Raw genomic sequence first — 14,946 nt, forward strand, 5'->3', positions numbered from 1 at the left:
GTGTTGTAAAGCATGTAGATGCCTGTGCGTCTGGAGCGTGTTGTAAAGCATGGAGACGCCCGTGCGTCTGGAGCGTGTTGTAAAGCATGTAGGCGCCCGTGCATCTGGAGCGTGTTGTAAAGCATGTAGGCGCCCGTGCGTCTGGAGCGTGTTGTAAAGCATGGAGGGTGTGCGCACACGGGAGCTGCAGGTCAGTCACACGTTCGCGTGAAGGGGTGGGTGTGCGAAGTGCCTCCATTGCCGAGCTGCGCAATGGAGATGGGGTTTCCGTGCCGGTTCTCCCGGGAACGCCAGGCCACGGGCTCTTTCCGGCCTCTCCCTTCCCGGGACTCCGACCAGGAGCGAGAGCAAGGTGAGCGGCATTTGAGAAGCCGCAGCACATGCCCAGGTTCCGGACCAGCTCGTGCCCTTGACTCACCGTGGGTCCCGTGAGGCCGCTCCCGGCGCTGACTCCCTGCGGCCGCGTCTCAGCAGCGGCGTGTCCTCCCCGCCAGGCGCCAGGCGGATGGGAAACAGCACACACGTGTCCGAGGTCGGCGTGCCGGCTCCATGAGGAGTGACCGTGCGAGCCCAGGACAGGAAGAGGTCTCAGAACAACTTCATGTGAAAGAGCCACTTGGTGCCGCGGCCCGAGGCCGGCCCGGCTCTGCTCGCGCTGGGACCAGGGAGGCGGCCGAGGGGCCTTTCCCAAGGGCTTCCTGCCTGAGTCCACCCGTCACGTGATCCATCTGTCACGTGATCCACCTGGACTTGGGTTCGGCCTCCACAGCTCCTCCATCACTTTGGCCTGGGCCTCGTACCTCGTGCTGGTTCCTTCACTCAGTGACCAGTGTTTGCTGTGTGCCTGCCGCACAGCTGTCACCCAGGCTGGGGCAGGTGCCGTGTGCAGGTGTGGTCCGTGCTCTCACGTTACCATCTGGCAGTGTCATGGATTTGCATCTTATATTTCGGCCTGTGATCCATTTTGACCTAATATCGGTGAAGGGCGTGCGGTCTGTGCCCAGCTTCATGTTCCACATGTGGCTGCCCAGTGGCGCCAGCACCGTGGGCTGAGTGCACGGTCTCTGCTCCTGTGTCCAAGCTGGGGTGGCCGTGGTTATGGGTCTGTTTCTGGCTCTGTTCGTCCCGTTTGTTATGGGTTCGCTCAGCGAGATAGACCACCGACTCAGAATTTAGATTTAAGAGCCTTTATTAAGCTGGCCAGCTGAGCACAGTCCCAGCACCCTGCCGAAGCAGAGGCTGAACTGCAGCGACGACTACAGGAGTTACATTTTATTATTAAATTCTGTGGAGGCCCAGAGAAAAATGTGTCTTTCAAATTCTGGGCCCCCAGTATGGAGGAAACTCTCTTTATTTATACTTTTTCCAGTCCTTTGTCTCCCAAATTTGGAATGAGACTTCCGGGCCTTCTGAGAAAGAAGGCCTGCGTGTTGGGAAGGGGCCATGAGACCATATCTCAAGGCCTGGCCTGATGTCAGTACCTTCCTATCTATGTGTTTTAGGAACAGACAGCACAGCATGACCCGTCTGGCCAAAGCGCCAGATATGCTGCCCAGTACACGTTGATCTGCGGTCTGTTCTCGCATCAGTGCCCCTGTCCCCTTCCTGTAGCTTCGGCCAGCAGTGAGGCTGGTCAGCCCTCGGCCTGTCCCGTCAGTGCCCCTGTCCCCTTCCTGTAGCTTCGGCCAGCAGTGAGGCTGGTCAGCCCTCGGCCCTGCCCCATCACGTGAGGCTCTGTTTGTGGGGTCGCAGCGTGACTCGCGGGGGTTTGCTTCCTGTGTGTTGTACCTGTCGGTGGAGATGGAGGCACTGGCTCCGACAGCGTCGCCTCCTCCTGCCCCCGGACGCGGACGCTCTCCTTCCGGGCCTGCTTCTCCCTCCGCGTCCCGCGTCAGGGGCGTGTGTTCTGTTAGATGCCACCCGAGCGTCTCACCCTTGGAGACGCCAGTGCAGCTGGGCCTGTGTTCCATGCCAGGCCCGCTGTCCGTGCCGGCACCGGGAAAGGGGCTGCCCTGTCGTGCGACCCCCGCAGCCTGCGACCTCGCCACCATCGCTTCTGTGTTCCAGGAGGTTTTGGCCAATTCTTTTCCACTTTCTACAGAGACGATCATTCCACCTGGAGCAAGGACAGTGACGCGTGCCTCTCTCTTCGCAGTCGGTGCATTTCTCATCTCCTTTTCTTGTCCTGTTGCCTTGGTGAGGCCTGCGTGGTGCTGAGCGCAGTGGTGTCAGGGCGTCTGCCTGTCCCTGATCGGAACGGGGACCCTCCTGCTCCTCCCACTTGGCACCAGGTCGGCTGTAGGTGTTGTAGGTGGTCCTTACCGCGTCCAGGAGCTGGGCTCTCCCTGGTTGGCTGAGCTTTCGTTGTGGTTGGGGGTTGGGTTTTGTCAGATGCTCCTGCTGAGCGTATTGATTGGATCACGAGATGGTTGGGGTTTACCTGCTGATTAATTATATTGATTTGCTTTTCAACCAACAGTGAAACAGCCTTGCCTGCGTGGGTTTTGTTAGGTTTTGAGACGGTAAAACACATGCAGTTAAGCTTGAAGGACTCCTAGGGTCGAAATGACTCCGTTTCCTGACTTAGTCTTCTCTTCGTTTGCAGACGGATAGGAAAACGAAAGTGAACAGTCCTATTTCTCCATCCACCTGCGTGCCCTGGCATCCCCCCAGGACCGGTCACTTTAAAAGTGAGGCCCTGGCTGGTTTGGCTCAGTGGATAGAGCGTCGGCCTGCGGACTGAAGGGTCCCGGGTTCGATTCTGGTCAAGGGCACCTGCCTGGGCGGTGGGCTTGATCCCCAGGCAGGCGGGGCCAGAGCCACCCACACGCTCAGGCGTGTCTCCTCCGTTAGAGTCGCCACCGCGGCCGGGATGAATATGCCCTGACTGACGCCCGGTGCACACGTGGCTGGAGGGCGCCGGCCTCTTCGCCGTCATTAACCCCGTGGAATGTGTTTCCATTTGTGCCTGAGCTCCTGGGGCCTGGAGCTGCGGCGCGTCCGCGTGACGGGTCTCCGCCCGCGGTGGTGGTGGCGGGTGCACAGGACGGGCGAGCAGAGCGCTGTTCAGCGCCCGGCCCAGCACGGGCCAGGCCACGGCTCAGGGGCCGCAGGGATCGCAGGGCGGACGTTCTGTTGTCATTTACTCAGTTAGGACTTGATCGATGTGTCTTTTCAATACGAGGTTCTTTGGCTAATCCTGCTTTTTGCTGTTTTTGACCCACCCTGGGGCTGGGGGGGCGTTGCTTCCTGAGTTCCTCTCGTGAGTCCCCCTCGCTGAGCTGCCGTGTGACCAGCTCATCGCCCGCAGGGGGCAGGTGGGTGACCTGGGCTCGCAGTTCAACCAATGAGGCGTCACCTTCCCTCCGAGGTCACCTCTCTCGCGGCTTCTTGGGGTTGTAAGCAAACGGATTTATGTTTGCTGTTCGGTTTTCTCTTGGTGCCTGAGAAACACATATTTATTTAAAGAGCCGTGTCGTGCCCTGGCCGGTGGCTCAATGGTCAGAGCACCGGTGTCTGGGGTCTGATGCCCAGCACCTACCTGGGCTGCAGGTTCCCCGCCCCAGTTGGGGTGCGTGTGGCAGGCAGCCAATCGATGTGTCTCTCTCACATCCATGTTTCTCTCTCTCCCTCTCTCTGTCCCCCTCCCACCTCCCTTCCACTCTCTCCCGGAATGAATGGAAAAATATCGTACGGTGAGAATGGGGTGAGGACGAAGAACAAACAAACAGCGGCGTGACTCCCTGCGGCCCCACGGGGGTGGGGGGTGTGTGTGTCCTGCCGCCGGCTCTGCCCCTAGAGCAGCCGTGGGCAAACTACGGCCCTCGGGCTGGATCCGGCCCGTTTGAAATGAATAAAACTAAAAAAAAAAAGACCGTACCCTTTTATGTAATGATGTTTACTTTGAATTTATATTAGTTCACACAAACACTCCATCCGTGCTTTTGTTCCGGCCTCCGGTCCAGTTTAAGAACCCACTGTGGCCCTCGAGTCAGAAAGTTGCCCACCCCTGCCCTAGAGGCACGGGGGTCACGGAGGGAGAGTCAGAGCCACCGGTTCAGACGGCGGGGACAGTCGCTTGGGTGTCACTGCCCTGGACTGGCCCCAGGGTGACCGGCTGAGCCCGGGGGGTGAGCGGCTGAGCCCGGGGTGACCCCGTCAGGGCCGCAGGGCCCTCTGCGCAGCGACTGGGCTCCTGCCGTGACTGGGGGTGACTCACACGGCTCCTGTGGGGCCGCAGTTGCAGGTTAGCTGGGCACTGGCCACAGGGGCCCACGACTGTCCAGGTGAAGGCTACCCCTGGCGTGTGTGGCACCGTGACTGTGGGCGTCACTGCGGACTGTCCCTTTCCCTGGGCCCTGCTGTCGCCCACGACCTGGTGCCTGGTGTCCGTTTGCTTGGAGGACTCAGTGTGTGAGACTCGCCTTCAGGTGACAGGAGCCCGGGAGGAAGTTGCCGTAAACTCAGGTCTTTTTCTGCTTCTCCTGCTGCCCCGGGCCCTGCCCTGACCTCCCTGGCCGTGTCCTGCGCTCGCTTCCTGGCGGGTCCTCTTTGTGGGCGGCGGGTTCTCTGCTGGCACCCGCCCCTCTGCCCTGAGGGCTCCTCACGCTGCCACCCCTTCTGTCTCTGAGGCCAGGACCTTCCCCACCTGCCATCACCCAGGTCCCGGCTGGTCCCAGCTCGGCCTCGCCAAGTGCGCCGCCCTCAGCGCCAGCTCCCTGTGGGCCTGGTGGGTGAAGCTCTCAGAGCGGCAGGGGTCCCAAGTCCTCGCCAGCTGATCCCCAGGGAGTCACCCCTCCGCACCTCGCTATCCTGGGGGGGCACCCGTTTCCTCAGAGCCACACAGCCACCAAGCCACCAGGGCCGGGGGGCGTGAGCCAGCGAGAGTGCCCAACGCCTCTTCTCGCCCCCTCCGTCTCCTCTGCCCCCACAGCCCTGTCCTCTCTGACCTCACAGCCCTGTCCCTTCCACCCCCACAGCTCTGGTGCCAGGCGTTCCCCTGGGCCCAGTCTATGGGGGTTTCCATTGTCTTTGTGGGGGGCCCGAGTGTGTCAGCAAGACCCACCCTGGACTCTCCCACGCACACAGGGCTCATGCTCCCGCCGCCCCTTCTCTGGGTGCTTCCTGGTCCCCACTCCTCAGGACCCTCCGGCAGACGCTGCCTGGTGTTCAGGAAGGATGCGCCATTGGGCGGGGCTGCTGGGGGCTCCCTCTGGCTCCGGATCCCGGGCCAGGCTGCCGGCTCCTCCTGAAGGCACCCCCTTCCGGGCGGGGGACCCGCACCTCTCGCCTCCTGTCCCGTGACTGACTGGGGCGACGTGTCATCAGGGGGGACTGGAAGCTGTCGCTGTCCCCAGGCCCCGTCGTGGGAACAGGCAGGTCCCTGCATCCACAGCACCTGACGGGGTCACGCGTGTGAGCCCCGTGTTCCGGAGGCCCTCAGGCAGGCCGGCCTCTCCCTGCCAGTGGGGGAGGGCGTCTGCGGGGGGCGCGGGTCTGCTCAGAAGCCGCCTGTGAAAAGCACTTCAGAGCCGGGCCGGCGGGGCGTGGAGTGGGGTGGCTGTGGGCTCCTGCTCCCCATGTGACTGTGATGGTGACACGGGCGCCCCGGCCGGTGGCAGGCACAGCCTGAGCAGAGCTGCGGTTGGTGGGGGGTCAGCGGGCGAGGCTGTGGCCCCGCGGGCGCTCCGCAGGGCAGAGAGCGGTTCTCGTCACGTGTGTGCGGGAGGCATGTGCTCTGCACGTGTGCACGCTTTTCCGGGCACATGGAGGGAGCCGCCCTGCCGTAAAGAAGCCGAGCGCAGGCACCGGGGGCGGTGAGGGACGCCAACGCCGCTGCTGAGAGCGTGAGGGCGGCAGGGAGCGGACCTGCCCTGGTGCGGGGGTGCGGGGGGGTGGTGGGGAGCGGCTGCATCCTGCAGAGCGGGACCCGGGCTGCCTGGCGACCACTGTGCTGGGCGGGTGTCACTACCTGTTATTTTACCGGTTACCACCTGCCTCCGTCCTCCTCCAGCAGACACAGAGTTAGAGGGGATGCTGGTCTGGAGTCTTCACTCCGATTGTTAGAAAAAACCCCGGAGGCATTTCCACGGGGTGGAGGGGTGGGGGGTGGGGGGGGGAAACCGAGGGGCGGACACGGACAGGAGCTTGTTGCCTGTCACATTCTCGGCTGCGTTGCTTCCCAGGACCTGCAGAGCTGGGTGGACGGCGCCAGCGAGCACGGCTTCGTCCTCGTGTCCTTCGGCGCTGGTGTGAAGTTCCTGTCGGAGGACATCGCCCACAAGCTGGCCGGGGCGCTGGGGCGGCTGCCGCAGAAGGTGATCTGGAGGTACGGCCGGCCCGCACCCCGTTTCTCCCGCTCCGCTCGCCGCAGGCCGGGGACGGGCGCGGAGGCCCCGGCAGGCCCGGCGCAGGGAGGTGCAGGCGGGACTGTCAGGAGAGGTGGGGTGCGGGGCGGCCCCCCTCGTCCACTGTCCTCCACTGTCATTTCTCTGTGCCTCGCATCAGGGCGGGAAGGGATGGTGGGTGGGTGATAAGTGGGTAGAACATCCCACGGCCTCTGGGTCCCCCCTGAGACCCGGCCCTTAGAGCGCAGCAGCGCGCAGTGGCCAGTGGCCATGATGCTGGGACGGGGCCCAGAGGCGGCCCCGCCCTGTGGTGCTGCCCTGCACCGGCCCTGCAGCCGACCCCATGCAGGTGTTTGCTGGGCTGTGCCCCGCCTCCTCCCTCCTCCCTTCCCCTCCCCTCGGACCCTAGTGGCCCAACGGTGAACTGGCGCCCTGGCAGCTGGCTCTGGGGGTGCAGCGTGCCCTCTGACAGCTCCTGGCCGACGGGAAGTGGCTGGGTTGAGCCCTCAGACCCGTCCTGTGGGGTTTCCTCTTGGGCTCCTGGGAGAGGCCTGTGCTTCATGTAGGACACTTTCACGTCCGTTCAGAGGCCGAGGCAGAGCCAGCCAATATGGCCTCCCCCAACCCTGTCCCGGGCGGAGCGGGGGGACAGCGCATCCTTGCCTCCCAGCCCATGTCCAGCGCGGAGCTGGCGGTCACCCCCCTGGCCCCCCGGCTCCCCCCGGGTTTACCGCTGGGTCCTCGGGGTTGGGTTCCCAGCACAGGTTCCTTGGGGCTCTTCCCGCCTCGCCTACAGGTAAGAGAGGAGGGGCAGGGCCTCAGGGTGACCCGGTGTCGCCCGCGAATCATGGACACGTGGAAAGGAAACTGAGCAAGCGCTGCTGTGGTGAAAGGCGGCTCCTTGCCCAGCGTCCACAGCGGCCGTGGCAGCTCCGTGGTCACCCGACGCTGCAGCCGGAGTCCGTGCGAGGGAGCTGGTGTCTGAGGGGCCGGTCTGTGCACCCGCAGGTTTTCTGGAGCCAGACCCCGCAATCTGGGCAACAACACGAAGCTCCTGGAGTGGCTGCCGCAGAACGACCTGCTGGGTGAGTAGCCGGCTCAGACGCCCTGTGCTCACCTGACCCTGACCAGGCTCAGAGGCTCACCTGACCTTCACCAGGCTCAGAGGCTCACGTGACCTTGACCAGGCTCAGATGCTGCTGTGCTCACGTGACCCTGACCCAGGCTCTCAGACACTAATGTGCTCACCTGACCCTGACCCAGGCTCTCAGACACTAATGTGCTCACATAACCCTGACCCAGGCTCTCAGACACTAATGTGCCATGTGACCCTGACCCAGGCTCTCAGACACTAATGTGCCATGTGACCCTGACCCAGGTTCTCAGACACTAATGTGCTCACCTGACCCTGACCCAGGCTCTCAGACACTAATGTGCCATGTGACCCTGACCCAGGCTCTCAGACACTAATGTGCCATGTGACCCTGACCCAGGTTCTCAGACACTAATGTGCTCACGTGACCTTGACCCAGGCTCTCATTCACTAATGAGCCATGTGACCCTGACCCAGGCTCTCAGACACTAATGTGCTCACATAACCCTGACCCCGGCTCTCAGACACTAATGTGCCATGTGACCCTGACCCAGGCTCTCAGACACTAATGTGCTCACATGACCCTGACCCAGGCTCTCAGACACTAATGTGCTCACATGACCCTGACCCAGGCTCTCAGACACTAATGAGCCATGTGACCCTGACCCCGGCTCTCATTCACTAATGAGCCATGTGACCCTGACCCAGGCTCTCATTCACTAATGAGCCATGTGACCCTGACCCCGGCTCTCATTCACTAATGAGCCATGTGACCCTGACCCAGGCTCTCAGACACTAATGTGCTCACATGACCCTGACCCAGGCTGTCAGACACTAATGTGCTCACCTGACCCTGACCCAGGCTCTCATTCACTAATGAGCCATGTGACCCTGACCCCGGCTCTCAGACACTAATGTGCTCACATAACCCTGACCCAGGCTCTCAGACACTAATGTGCCATGTGACCCTGACCCAGGCTCTCAGACACTAATGTGCTCACGTGACCTTGACCCAGGCTCTCATTCACTAATGAGCCATGTGACCCTGACCCAGGCTCTCAGACACTAATGTGCTCACATAACCCTGACCCAGGCTCTCAGACACTAATGTGCCATGTGACCCTGACCCAGGCTCTCAGACACTAATGTGCTCACATGACCCTGACCCCGGCTCTCAGACACTAATGTGCTCACATAACCCTGACCCAGGCTCTCAGACACTAATGTGCTCACATAACCCTGACCCAGGCTCTCAGACACTAATGTGCTCACATGACCCTGACCCAGGATCTCAGACACTAATGTGCTCACATGACCCTGACCCAGGCTCTCAGACACTAATGAGCCATGTGACCCTGACCCCGGCTCTCATTCACTAATGAGCCATGTGACCCTGACCCAGGCTCTCAGACACTAATGAGCCATGTGACCCTGACCCCGGCTCTCATTCACTAATGAGCCATGTGACCCTGACCCAGGCTCTCAGACACTAATGTGCTCACATGACCCTGACCCAGGCTGTCAGACACTAATGTGCTCACGTGACCTTGACCCAGGCTCTCATTCACTAATGAGCCATGTGACCCTGACCCCGGCTCTCAGACACTAATGTGCTCACATAACCCTGACCCAGGCTCTCAGACACTGATGTGCCATGTGACCCTGACCCAGGCTCTCAGACACTAATGTGCCATGTGACCCTGACCCAGGCTCTCAGACACTAATGTGCTCACATGACCCTGACCCAGGATCTCAGACACTAATGTGCTCACATAACCCTGACCCAGGCTCTCAGACACTAATGAACCATGTGACCCTGACCCCGGCTCTCAGACACTAATGAGCCATGTGACCCTGACCCCGGCTCTCAGACACTAATGAGCCATGTGACCCTGACCCCGGCTCTCAGACACTAATGAACCATGTGACCCTGACCCCGGCTCTCGGGCACTAATTTGTGCCTGTGGCTGCTCCAGGAGATGGCAGTGACGTCGTCTGGTATCTCAGCTCCCAGTGGCCACAGCAAGGCTGATCCTCATTTGTTGGAAAGTACTTTGCAGAGGCCAGTCATTTGGGCCTATAACTGCGAAGTTCTAGACCAGTCACTCATGTTGATTTCCTGGAAAATACACTTAAACAATCACAAAGTCTATACGACTAAGCAGATTAGCAGGGAGTGAAGTTACACCTCATCAGACTAATGCCTACAGTCGTAGTTAACACAGGGAGAATGTAGGTTTGCATCACAGTTTTATTCCAGAGACAGTCAAGGTTACTCATCAGCTGACAACCAAGGACAAGCAGAGGCCACGGACACAGTCCGCTTATCTTGACTTCATTCGGATCATCTGTCTAAATCCCCCTAACCCACCAGGCATCTTTGAAACACTGTTCCTGGCCGTGGTCAGAGGGTGCTCGGGGTAAGCAGGGGGACCCCGAGATGTCCCCCCTGTGCACCCAGCGCCACCTGCTCTCCAGGCTGGGCCTGGGGCGACGCTCCCTTCAGGGAGAGAGTGTGGGTCCCCCAGGGGGGCAAGTCCTGTGGTTGAGGGACAGACCCTGCAGGACCACTCGCTGGGTGCTGGGGGCTGCGCGGGGATGGGCCCCTCGAGTCCAAGGCCACAGGGGCCGGTGTGCATGCCAACGTGGCCAGAGGAGGGGGAGGGGTGCCCACGTAGCCTGTGTGGGGGAGGGGTGCCCACGTGGCCTGTGTGGGGGTGCACAGGCCGGTCAGTGTCCTGGGAGCATGGGCTCCTCGAGCACCGGGCCCCAGCCCGCGTCCCCACAGCGGCTCTCACAGACGGGCTGGCTCCCGCGTGGGCAGCGCTGGCGCAGCCAGGACGCGCGTCTGCCCTCAGGAGCACGAGCTGCCGTTCTTGCTCCCGCGGACTCCTGTGCAGCGCGGCTCACTTCGTGGGGGTGGTCGGGGTGCTGGTGTTGGGGAGGACGTTGGGGTAAACTTCTCAGAGCTCCCAACCTTGGCTGCTTGAAAGGCCTTCCTAACTGACGGGCTCAGGCGTCGCCCACCACGGTCACGTGTGTGTTCGTCAGGAAATTGCTAGAGAAAGAGGAAAGCCTCCTGGCCACCGTGTCGGCGTGAAGGGCCTCCCAGGGCGGTCAGTACGGGGTCCCGGGGCCGAGGGGCTGTGGTGGCCGCGCACAGGGGCACCGACGGGGCGGCCGCTTACCGGGTGTCGGCGCCGCAGAGGTTTCTCAGAGTCTCTGCCCGCGGGCGTGACGCAGCGTTGGCGCTCTCTCTGCCGCCGCTCCGCAGGGCACCCCCACGCCAAGGCCTTCCTCAGCCACGGCGGCCTGAACAGCATCTTCGAGACCATGTACCACGGCGTCCCGGTGGTGGGCATCCCGCTCTTTGGCGACCACTACGACACGATGACCCGCGTGCAGGCCAAGGGCATGGGCCTCCTGCTGGAGTGGAAGACCCTGACGGAGGCCGAGCTGCACGCCGCCCTGGTGCAGGTCATCAACGACCCCAGGTGAGCTGCCCGCTGGCTCGGGGGCGGGGGGGGGGACGCAGCCACCGGGCGCAGCCCTCGCTGTGGGCACCGGCAGGTCGCCTCCTGCAGGTCCTCCGCGAGTTGGGAGTGAAAACAGCCCTGCGCCCCCCGTTCCCGGTGGGGGGCAGTGCGCAGGGGCCGCGGGGCCTCAGTGACACCGGCACCGCTCCGGCCAGGCGGAGTCAGAGCCCATTTTATGTTGCTGAACCTCCAGTGTGCTGAGCTGGCCACTCTCACCATTGGGTCTCAGCACAGTGGCCTCGGGGGTGGTAACGGAGCAGCCCCCCTTTAAAAAACACACATGTATTTTTATTGATTTCAGAGAGGGAGGGAGAGAGAGAGAAACATCAATGATGAGAGAGAATCATGGATCTGCCGCTTCCTGCACGCCCCCCACTGGAGATGGAGCCCGCCACCCAGGCATGTGCCCTGACTGGGAATCGAACCATGACCTCCTGGTTCATAGGTGGACGCTCACCACTGAGCCACGCCAGCTGGGCAGGTTGCACTGTTAAAACCAGGTGGCTCCCACATGCCGGGTGCCGGACGGCAGAGCATTTGTGCAGTGAGCGAGTTCCTGCCCCACAGTGAGGGGAGGGGAGCAGAGAGACCGGAGGGCTCCTGTGCCATCAGGCGCTGGCCAGGTGTCCCGTTGCTGCTGACCAGCACTGCCCGGGGCTGGGAGGGACTGACACGTGGCCGTTGCTGAAGAGCCCGGCTGGCGTCAGCAGCACCCTGAGCGGGGAGCTCCAGTTAAGGGGGTCGCAAGGTGCCAAGGCGGTTCCCCCACTTCCTCACCCCGTGATGGGGGTCGTGGCACCTCCCTCCTCTCAGGCTGGCCGCCTGGGTTCCTGAGAGCCGCGCTCTGAGCTGGCGATTCTTCTGCATCTGGAGGTTCATTATGTGAAGCAAGTTGGCGGGGGGGAAGGGGGGAGTGAGTCCTCACAGCCCAGCCTGGGGCCTGGACTCCCCAGGAGGCACTTTCTGTCCAGGAAATGCCATGTGAGTCACGTGGGCCTCGTACCAAGAGAAGGGCTCGCGGAGGGTCCTGGCGGGAGTGGGGACACGGGAGCGAGGATGCGGGTTTGCATCAGAACTGCCGAGCCGCACCAGCCGTGCCCACAGCCAGACCCCTGGTGTCCATGCGCCTCAGCTGCTGCAGGGGCACCTGTCGTGTTGACCTGAGCCAGTGCTCAGAGCGGGGGGAGCACCTGGCGGGGACCGGGCGGTGCACACGGGTCGCCCTCCCGCTCGGGCCACGGTGGCGCGAGCGCCTGGTCACTCACGTTCCTCCCGCAGCTTCCGCAGGCGGGCCCGACAGCTGTCTGAGATCCACCGGGACCAGCCCGGGCACCCCGTGGAGCGGACCGTGTACTGGATCGAGTACATCCTGCGCCACCGCGGCGCCCGCCACCTGCAGGCCGCCGTCTACCAGCTGTCCTTCTGGCAGTACTTCCTGCTGGACGTGGCTGCCGTGCTGCTGCTCGCCGCCGCCCTGCTCGGCGCCCTGCTGGCCTGGGCCGCGCCGCTCGCCTGCCGGCTGGCCCGCCACTGCTGGGCCCGGCGCAGCCCCGGCGCCGCCAACGGACATCACGCCAACGGGGTCCTGAACGGCAGGTGCAAGAGGAATGGCCACGTCCCGCACGACAAGAAGTCCAAGTGAGCCGTGGCCCGTGGCCCCCTGGTGGCCCCCCGTGGCCCGCGTTGCTGCTGCCCGTAGTCTAACCCTGAGAGCCGTCAGCGAGCAGTTCTAACCCCCTCTCTGATCCACTAATGCGACCCGGTGCGTCGGCGGCTGCGGAAGCACCGACCTAACATACAGAACATGTTTTACTCCCACACCCACGCCGCCCGCGTGGCTCCGGACCCGCGAGGAGCCTTAATGATCGAAGTCCAGTGCCCAGTGCCCGTGTCGGTTGTAGTTCTGAGCCCTGACACGCGTGTGCTTCCCCAACCCGTGTGCGTGCGTGTGAGCGTGTGTTCCCCGAGGGCAGTGCGGTCCGCTGCGTCCACGTTCGTTCAGGGCGCAGCGCATTCAGGAATGAAGCAGAGGGGCCGTCCGCATCGGCCGTTCCCCTCCCGGAATTTAATCCGCAAACTCAGGACACTCGCCAACAGCCTGTCCCTCCACCCGACGCCGAGGAAGAAACGGGAAGACGAGGGCCCGGCTTTTGGACTCTGTTGTGTTTTGCTTGTTTTAGGTTTTTGGTTTCTCATCTTCCTCTTCCCAGGGACTGTGGACGTCTCTGGGGGAAAGCAGACATTTAAGCAAACGTATGGATGGTCGTCGCGCTCGGTTTGCCCGCCCGGGAACCGGCTGGGGGAACTTTATGCTGTTTCCACGCTGGCGGCCCGTTGCCCGTGGTGATGGAGCAGCGGGGCCCGGAGCGGGTCGGCCCGGGAGCGTTAGAGGGGGCGTGCCGGCGTCCTGGCGCCTCGTCCCTCCTGCCGGGTGCCTTGTTCAGGGGTGACCGCTCCAGAACGTTAACCTCACAACCCCACTCGTCGCCCCTCGCCGTCCGGGCCACCGTCTATGCTACGGAGGTGCCAACGTGTGGTTCTCACCTGGGGCCCGTGCGGGTCCCATCCTGTCCTCGCTCCGTGTGACCGTGGCACGTGGAGGCAACGGACATCACACCTGCTGCGACACCGAGTTTGGGGATGAGTTCCTGTTCCCCTCCTGCCCCCGCCCACCCCCAGCACCGGGTTCTGGCCACGGCGGCCGGCGGGACAGTGACGGCGACGGTGACCTCCTCGTCCGGAACTGGGGTGACTCAGGACCCCCAGGCCCGACACGCCGCGGCCACTCCCGGCCATTCGAGGTCGTTCTGTTTACTTGGCATTTGCACTTGGCGGCTTTATTTATTGACGCTTTGGCCCCCGTGTCTGACAGCTGAGCGTGGAGACGCACCGGCCACCTGATGACGTGCACGGACGCGGGAAGACGGTGACACCCTGACCGCGGTCGCCTCCGCGTGGCCATGACGGGACCTCACGCCCCGCTGGGAGCCGCCGAGCTGCGCGCAGAAACACGCGGCTTCCTCGCCCACCCGCGTCGCGCTCTGTGTCCCGGAGGAAGCGGCGTGATGCCCGCAGCCCACGGGCCCCCAATCGCCGTCTCCCCGCGAAGCTGCCGTGAGCAGGGAGGACACAGGCCGTGAGCGGCGGGCGTGACGGGCTTTGAGCCGCGAGGAGCTGGGATGACGCCGTCAGTGAGCGCCCCTGGGGACGAGCAACACCTCCCTTCGACACGCTTACCAATACACGCGACTCGCCATGGAGAAAGGCGTCGGGTACAAATCTCTGCAGGGTTCGTTTTACAGTCATTTCTGTTCAGGTTTTGTTTCGCCGCAGCATGTCCGTGACCAGCGCGTTTGAGACAGGTCCCCAGGTTAACGTGTGTGTGTGCGCGGGAAGCGGTTTGTCACGCGTGGGAATGTTTACTGCCGCGGGGCCCTGTTCTGCTGAGAGGCCCCGAGTGGACCCTGACCTCGCCCCGGAGTTGGAGCTGTTAAGTGTCGCTGTGGGCCGATGGCTGCTGGTTTCCTGGTCGGCGGGCTGTTAGCCAGTGTTGGCAGACAGACTGGGTTCAGGTTTCCCACACGTGCACGAGATTCGCTAATAAAGAAAGTTTTCAGGAAGGTTTTCGCTCATTTGCTTTTAAAAGGAGCCGGCGCGGATATCCCACGGCTCTTCATGGTCACGCCACACGGGAGCAGGACGCCAACGCGGGGACGGGGCGGGCGGGGCGGGCAGGGCGTCGGGCCTGGGGGGGCGGGGTCACTCCGGGGACCACAGTGGTGTTTTTTTAAAATCTATTTTAATTGACTTCAGAGAGGAAGGGAGAGGGAGAGAGAGAGAGAAACATCAACGATGAGAGAGAATCATGGATCGGCTGCCTCCTGCACGCCCCACACTGGGGATCGAGCTCACAACCCGGGCCTGTGCCCTGACCGGGAATCGAACCCCGACCTCCTGGTTCCTAGGTCGA

General features: G+C 62.8%; 1 protein-coding gene across 5 annotated transcripts in view; it reads left to right on the forward strand.

Moving 5' to 3' along the window:
• The window catches only part of UGT8 (UDP glycosyltransferase 8), a 43,545-nt gene extending 28,949 nt beyond the window's left edge, over positions 1-14,596 (forward strand). For all 5 annotated transcript variants that reach the window (XM_059695558.1, XM_059695562.1, XM_059695560.1 and 2 more), the window contains 4 exons: positions 6,186-6,328; positions 7,356-7,432; positions 10,715-10,934; positions 12,255-14,596. In XM_059695558.1, coding sequence (XP_059551541.1) covers positions 6,186-6,328; positions 7,356-7,432; positions 10,715-10,934; positions 12,255-12,618 — 804 coding nt within the window. In that variant the 3' untranslated portion in view covers positions 12,619-14,596. The remainder of the gene's footprint in view (positions 1-6,185; positions 6,329-7,355; positions 7,433-10,714; positions 10,935-12,254) is intronic.
• Positions 14,597-14,946: the final 350 nt, after the last annotated feature.

This window comes from Myotis daubentonii, chromosome 5 (assembly GCF_963259705.1).
Source record: "Myotis daubentonii chromosome 5, mMyoDau2.1, whole genome shotgun sequence".
In the NCBI taxonomy this organism is placed as follows: domain Eukaryota; kingdom Metazoa; phylum Chordata; class Mammalia; order Chiroptera; family Vespertilionidae; genus Myotis; species Myotis daubentonii.